This window comes from Lolium rigidum, chromosome 4, assembly GCF_022539505.1.
Source record: "Lolium rigidum isolate FL_2022 chromosome 4, APGP_CSIRO_Lrig_0.1, whole genome shotgun sequence".
Lineage (NCBI taxonomy): Eukaryota > Viridiplantae > Streptophyta > Magnoliopsida > Poales > Poaceae > Lolium > Lolium rigidum.
Window position 1 is genome coordinate 76,960,294 of NC_061511.1, and position 8,376 is coordinate 76,968,669.

Here is an 8,376-nt window from a genome sequence, read left to right on the forward strand (position 1 = left end):
CGCCCAGGCGGCGCCACGCGTCCACGTACGCCGACGGATTCCCCCTCGGGGTAGCGTCCGTCGTCCACGTACGCCGACGGCCTCCAGCGCTCGGCGTATCGGCGCCAGGATCGCCCAGGCGGCGCCACGCGTCCACGTACGCCGACGGTGCGGCCCTCGGCGTATCGAGCGCCAGGGTCGACCAGGCGGTGCCACGCGTCCTCGTACGCCGACGGTGCGGCGCTCGGCGTAGCCGTAACGGCCGTCACCTTGACGGTGCCGGTTAGCGACCTGCGCCGACGGCCACTACGCCGACGGGTGGGGCCAGCCGTCGGCCCACTCCGGCTACGCCGACGGTCGGAGCTACGCCGAGGGCCACGTGGCATGTGCCGAGGCCCACCTTCCCCGAGGAGCTACGCCGAGGGGCCCCATCGGCGTAGCGTACGCCGAGGGCGAGGCTGTGATACGCCGAGGGCTGGAGGCCGTCGGCATCTTGGCAGATTCCTGTAGTGAGCTTGTCTGGTGGGGTCGGCGAGCTGGCTGGTTCCTTCTGTACAGTTGTACACTGGCACGCACGGGCACATAAGATTGTCCGGCGAGCTGGTTGGTAGGTTCTCTGGCGGTCGGCGGCCTAGGCGGTGCGTGCGAGCCGGGAGGCGATTGCCGAGTGGTACATGGCGTCGTGAAAGCTCTCCATCTCTGCCATCCGCGCCCGGAGTTGCCGCGCCTTCTCCTCCGTCAGCCCGCCCACGAACGACCTCCCCGCGTTATCCTCCTCGTCCGCCACCATCGCCGGCGTCGCAGCCTCGATGTAGTCCGCACGCCCGGACCAACCCGCCAGCGGCGCCCACCACTTGCCTCCCTTGGGTGCTCCTGCGCGGACACGCTTGGCGCCCGCTGAGGTGGAGGCGGAGGCGCGCGGCCGGAACGTCGTTGTTCCCAGCGCCGGGCGCGCGGCGAAGGAGACGGCGCATGCTGACGGTGGCATCGCCATTGTTTTGCTTCGATCGTAAGAATCTCCTGTACTGCTTCCGGCTTGGTGAGAGACGATACTACGAAGCTTGAGAGTTGCTGAGCTGAGATGGAATCTGTGGAATGGAGCTGGCCGTGGTCGCCAATTTATACCGGAGCAAAGGAAGGGGAGTGGTGGTGGATTGGGACGCCGCGTGGGAGGAACGCTCGCGTGACGTGTGACCCGCGTGGACTGGCCGTGTGGGTGAGGTGCCTTCATTGCCACGAGGGAGACGCTCTTGGACACCGTCGTCCCAAAGAAATTTTCTGATCGGGACTCGGACACGCAGCTACTGTAACGACGAATGAGTAGTAAATTTTGGAGGCGCACGTGATTTTCACGAGCGGCCTAGGGTTCACCGATGCTCCTCACATACGTGCAAATAAGCCTGCCGTTGGGAGGGTTTGGGTTTACCCAAATCCATATATTCAGTCATAGCCATTTAATATTACGGTTTTACTAGTCTCAGTTCATCATCAGATTTGCATCGTGATTCGTGCATTTATAAGTTGTAAGTTAGGATGCAACCGATATTTTTTCAGTTAAAAGTTAGTTGCAACTGAAATTTTGCATTTTTAAGTGGCTTGCGATCGAGTTGGAATAAGATTTTTTTTTCAGATGCAAATCGAGTTGTAACTGAGTTGCAAGTATAGTTTTCAAATAAGAAAATGATATGATTGACCAAAAAATAATTAGCTCTCAGTCAACTATGAATTAGTCACACCCTTAATATCATATTACCTATACCCAAAAAATGAGCATTGCCCAATAAATATGGGTAACCCAATGTGGATAAACCGAAAGAAGGAAGCATCAAGATTGAATCAACACGGCTACAGCGACAGTAACTCCACACTAACCCTATGGAAAGACATTGACAAACAAAAAAATACACCGTTATTAGGCCAAGCCTTAAAGAAGGAAACTCCGCACATGAGCTGAGGGTGGTCGATCCAAGAATTTTCATACTTAAAGCCGATCTTCGATCCACTACCTTCAGCAAGGGCACAACGGAGATGCACGTCGACATAGCCGCAAGCAACTGTAAGAATGTGTTATCATCTTCACACCCGCGCATGAGCTGCTATTGCGAGCTATCCATGCATTCTTTGTCCATGAGCAGGTTGGGCTCATCACTTGTCATACTCCAGCTGGTCCGAAGGCTGGCCATGATGGCGTACGGGTATGGATAAATCCATGGGTAAAAATATTCAAACATTACGAGTATTTTTCTCTCTTATCCATACCCTACACAAACACCCCAGGTATGAGTTGGGATATGAACAATGGATACAAAACAGTAGGCTTCCACGCAAATCTGAGCATTTAGAATGTCAAACTCTAAATAATTAGAGCTTGAGTCTCGAGGAGATGATGTGCTACCATACTCACTTTTTGTTAACTACTTTGATCGATGGTTCCATATTTATGCATTTTTTTCAATCTCTGTTTTCCTTTTCTTTATATCATTTGCCGATTTGGCATATGTATTGCTCTATGTAATTAATACACAAAAAAAGTAATTAACATTTTTATTATTGTAAGCTATAATGTTCAGGGTTGTTGTTTTTTGTTTTGAAATATCAACCTCTCTTGAAATCGTAGTGGGGTTCCAACCGAATGATGCTTAGATTTAGTGAACCATTTTCGACGTCGAAGAAAATATAGGAAAATCATGTTTCCAGTACATTCCCGAAACTACATGCACACGTCACATCACAACCTAATGTGAGATCACAAACACTCGATCCTACCGAGGCTACTGGCCGGCTGTTGTTTAAGCACGTTGTATAGATTTTCTTATATCTGTCCTTTGCAGGTAGCCATTGACACCACTAGCTTTTGGTCTTTCTTCATATTTGCCTTCGGACATTCCTAAGGGCCATAGCCCGCAGGTGGGATCACATCAACAAGATAATAACTCAATATATTGTCGAACTTAGCTGGAAAATTGTAGCACAGAAAAGTTTTCTGTTAGTAAGAATATCCATCCTTGTCACTTCCTACTTTATGGCCACTTGAGATCGAACGCAAAAAAATAAAGTTTTTGATAGCAGATTTATAAGGTCCCGTGTTACCGTTACCTCCAACTAATTAAATTTCCGTGCATTGAGGAGTACCCTACCTTAGCCTTTCTAGACTAGATGTTCAGAAGAAAATCACACTTTACATACTAGGCAAGAGATTAGAGGTGGGAGGTGCGTCCGTGCAGGTCTTGTGTGTCTTGAGCAGTTTATTATGGCCTTCCAGAAGGGAGCGGGCGATTGATGCGCGTGGGCATGCATGGAGATTTTGTGTGCCAAAACTAGTTAAGCGCGAACTAGTTGCCTCTCAATGAATGTTGAGTGCTACCCATAATAGACACCTTCCAGAACTGTAGACATCTACTAAACCCTCTAGTGTAAGCTTTCTAGGATGCTTCGCAAGAGATGAAACACGCACACACCGGTAAGCATCACATTTTTTTCATATAAATAAAGGCAAAAGCTTTGCCCAATTCTATGAATTAAGTAGAAGTTTGACAAGAAGGTAAAAGAAAAGTTCATCCGGAACTACTCTCTCGATATTATTTCGCCAAATTTCTTTGCCCCCACGAGCACCCAAAGGCGAGCTTCTTTTCTATCTTCCCAAAGATGATCATTTCAGGGGCATGTTTGTTGCAGAACACCCTTTGCATTACACTTGTTTCATATTTCCCAAGATACAAACAAGGTGACCAAAGCTGTTATATTGTGATCCAAATTCATATACTAAAGGGAAGCTAACTTCTGACGAGCGGAGCGAGGCCCGTCGCCGGTAGACTTGGGTCGAAGCGTTTCAGTGCGGTCGATTCAGCTGATAGCAGACGCGCCCCCGTTTCAGTGTGAAACGACAACGACACGGGACACCCCCTCGATTAATGTGCGAAACGGCAACGGCTACATGCACGCGCCACTCGCGTCGTTTCATTGCCAAACAACCATCTTCGTCTCGCACACGATATTTTTCTATCCTATTTATACGTCTACATTCCTCTCCCACACACCACCCAGCTCCACTCCAGACACGACGCCCTCCATCCTTTCCTAGAACCCCAAAGCGCCACCAGAAGATGCAGTACGTCGGACCGACCTTCGTTCGGCCACCTACCGTGCCAGAGCTGCGCTACCCGCCGGGCGTCCTCGTCGAGCGCACGCTCCGTGTGTGGGAAAAATCCAGGTGGAGGAGCCCCGTCGAGCTCGCCGACGCATTCTTTACCGCTGGCTTTGCCCACCTCCCACCGGGCTCGCCGCCGATGTTCCACCTCGAGGAGGTTAGTGACGGCGTCACCCTCAAATTGCTCACGGTCACCCTCACCAACCCGTGGGACGCGTACGAGCTCCTCGGCCAAGTGTTCTGGTGCGGCTGCGAGTCTATTTTCTTCACGGTGTACAACATCTTCACCAACTGCGAGTGCATCTTCCCCACCGAAAACCAGATGCACTGCCTCCCCTACGAGGAGTGAAGTGTTGAAGATGGTGGTCGAGTAGCGCGGCTAGGGTGGAAGAAAGTTGAGGAGGAATTTTGTGAACCTTGTCATGCATGTTTCTCTACTTTTTAGTTTTATCGTGTTTATTTAAAATGCCGTGTTTTTATATATTGTACCGTGTTGTGTCTCTGGACTTATCTATGTAACGACGGTGGTACTTGTTTGCATCCTTGTTTATGTAAGTGACATCTTTATGTAATCTAAGTCAGTCTTTATGTGTGTTCAAACCTGTTCGTCCCCAAATGACTACTCTTTCTTGTACCAAGTTGTTTACAAAACCCAACAAAAAAACAAAAAATTCTAATCCACTAAGACAAGAATTTTAGCTCTTTGTATTTTTTTAGTTGTTATTCATATATATTTCAAATTTAGTGTTAAGATTCATATTGAATTATCTATTTCATATTCAATTAGTGAATTAGTGAATTGTATACAATAGACTACACAAAGATCTGTGTGTTGAATAATGGTCGTTCCTAAATATCGTTCTTTTTTGTTTAAAAATGTACAAACATGCGTTTAATAACCTAACCGAAGTGGTAAAATGACTATATATATCTTTCTTACTTGTAAGTATCAATATCTATCTATTCGTCCCACTGGTTACCAGAGTACCTGATGGCGTGTATTTCACACGTTCGTTGGGCAACCCCAAGAGGAAGGTATGATGCGCACAGCAGCAAGTTTTCCCTCAGAAAGAAACCAAGGTTTATCGAACCAGGAGGAGCCAAGAAGCACGTTGAAGGTTGATGGCGGCGGGATGTAGTGCGGCGCAACACCAGGGATTCCGGCGCCAACATGGAACCTGCACAACACAACCAAAGTACTTTGCCCCAACGAAACAGTGAGGTTGTCAATCTCACCGGCTTGCTCGTAACAAAGGATTAACCGTATTGTGTGGAAGATGATTGTTTGCGAGAGAAAATAATAAAACAAGTATTGCAGCAGATTTGTATTTCAGTATTAAAAGAATGGACCGGGGTCCACAGTTCACTAGAGGTGTCTCTCCCATAAGATAAAAGCATGTTGGGTGAACAAATTACGGTCGGGCAATTGACAAATAGAGAGGGCATAACAATGCACATACATGTCATGATAAGTACAGTGAGATTTAATTGGGCATTACGACAAAGTACATAGACCGCCATCTAGCTGCATCTATGCCTAAAAAGTCCACCTTCAGGTTATCGTCCGAACCCCCTCCGGTATTAAGTTGCAAAGCAACGAGACAATTGCATTAAGTATGGTGCGTAATGTAATCAACAACTACATCCTCGGACATAGCGCCAATGTTTTATCCCTAGTGGCAACAGCACAACACAACCTTAGAACTTTACGTCATCTGTCCCATGTGTCAATGCGGGCATGAACCCACTATCGAGCATAAATACTCCCTCTTGGAGTTAAGAGCAAAAACTTGGCCAGAGCCTCTACTAATAACGGAGAGCATGCAAGATCATAAACAACACATATGTAATAACTTGATAATTAACATAACATGGTATTCTCTATCCATCGGATCCCGACAAACACAACATAGAGTATTACGGATAGATGATCTTGATCATGTTAGGCAGCTCACAAGATCCAACAATGAAGCACAATGAGGAGAAGACAACCATCTAGCTACTGCTATGGACCCATAGTCCGGGGGTGAACTACTCACTCATCACTCCGGAGGCGACCATGGCGGTGTAGAGTCCTCCGGGAGATGAATCCCCTCTCCGGCAGGGTGCCGGAGGAGATCTCCAGAATCCCCCGAGATGGGATTGGCGGCGGCGGCGTCTCTGGAAGGTTTTCCGTATCGTGGTTTTTCGCATCAGGGGTTTCGCGACGGAGGCTTTAAGTAGGCGGAAGGGCAGAGTCGGGGGCTGACGAGGGGCCCACACCACAGGGCGGCGCGGGCCCCCTTGGCCGCGCCGCCATGTGGTTTGGCCACCTCGTGGCCCCACTTCGTATGCTCTTCGGTCTTCTGGAAGGTTCGTGGCAAAATAGGCCCCTGGGTCTTTGTTTCGTCCAATTCCGAGAATATTTCGTTAATAGGATTTCTGAAACCAAAAACAGCAGAAAACAGCAACTGGCACTTCGGCATCTTGTTAATAGGTTAGTTCCAGAAAATGCACGAATATGACATAAAGTGTGCATAAAACATGTAGGTATCATCAATAATATGGCATAGAACATAAGAAATTATCGATACGTCGGAGACGTATCAAGCATCCCCAAGCTTAGTTCTGCTCGTCCCGAGCGAGCAAAACGATAACAAAGATAATTTTGAAGTGACATGCCATCATAACCTTGATCATACTATTTGTAAACATATGTAGTGGATGCAGCGATCAAAACAATGGTAATGACATGAGTAAACAAGTGAATCATAAAGCAAAGACTTTTCATGAATAGTACTTCAAGACAAACATCAATAAGTCTTGCATAAGAGTTAACTCATAAAGCAATAAATCAAAGTAAAGGTATTGAAGCAACACAAATGAAGATTAAGTTTCAGCGGTTGCTTTCAACTTGTAACATGTATATCCCATGGATAATTATCAACATAGAGTAATATAACAAGTACAATATGCAAATATGTAGGAATCAATGCACAGTTCACACAAGTGTTTGCTTCTTAAGGTGGAGAGAGATAGGTGAACTGACTCAACATAAAAGTAAAGAGAATGGTCCTTCAAAGAGGAAAGCATCGATTGCTATATTTGTGCTAGAGCTTTTATTTTGAAAACATGAAACAATTTTGTCAACGGTAGTAATAAAGCATATGAGTTATGTAAATTATATCTTACAAGTTGCAAGCCTCATGCATAGTATACTAATAGTGCCCGCACCTTGTCCTAATTAGCTTGGACTACCGGATCTTTGCAATGCACATGTTTTAACCAAGTGTCACAATGGGGTACCTCCATGCCGCTCGTACAAAGGTCTAAGGAGAAAGCTCGCATTTTGGATTTATCGCTTTTGATTATTCTCAACTTAGACATCCATACCGGGACAACATGGACAACAGATAATGGACTCCTCTTAAATGCATAAGCATGTGGCAACAATTATTATTCTCATATGAGATTGAGGATATATGTCCAAAACTGAAACTTCCACCATGAATCATGGCTTTAGTTAGCGGCCCAATGTTCTTCTCTAACAATATGCATGCTCCAACCATAAAGGTGGTAGATCTCTCTTACTTCGGACAAGACGGACATGCATAGCAACTCACATGATATTCAACAAAGAATAGTTGATGGCGTCCCAGAAACATGGTTATCGCACAACAAGCAACTTAATAAGAGATAAAGTGCATAAGTACATATTCAATACCACAATAGTTTTTAAGCTATTTGTCCCATGAGCTATATATTGCAAAGGGGAATGATGGAATTTTAAAGGTAGCACTCAAGCAATTTACTTTGGAATGGCGGATAAATACCATGTAGTAGGTAGGTATGGTGGACACAAATGGCATAGTGGTTGGCTCAAGGATTTTGGATGCATGAGAAGTATTCCCTCTCGATACAAGGTTTAGGCTAGCAAGGTTATTTGAAACAAACACAAGGATGAACGGTGCAGCAAAACTCACATAAAAGACATATTGTAAACATTATAAGACTCTACACCGTCTTCCTTGTTGTTCAAAACTCAATACTAGATGTTATCTAGACTCTAGAGAAACCAAATATGCAAACCAAATTAGCAAGCTCTAAGTATTTCTTGATTAATGGGTGCAAAGTATATGATGCAAGAGCTTAAACATGAGCACAACAATTGCCAAGTATCAAATTATCCAAGATATTTTAGAATTACTACATGTAGCATTTTCCAATTCCAACCATATAACAATTTAACGAAGAAGAAACTTCGCCATGAA

The 8,376-nt window shown here is 45.8% G+C and overlaps 1 protein-coding gene across 1 annotated transcript; it reads right to left on the reverse strand.

The window, feature by feature from the left end:
- Positions 1-389: 389 nt before the first annotated feature.
- On the reverse strand, positions 390-1,054 carry LOC124649786. The gene has a single exon (XM_047189359.1). The coding sequence runs from the start codon at positions 971-973 to the stop codon at positions 611-613; it is 363 nt and encodes a 120-aa protein (XP_047045315.1). The 5' UTR covers positions 974-1,054; the 3' UTR covers positions 390-610.
- Between the last annotated feature and the right edge of the window lie 7,322 nt (positions 1,055-8,376).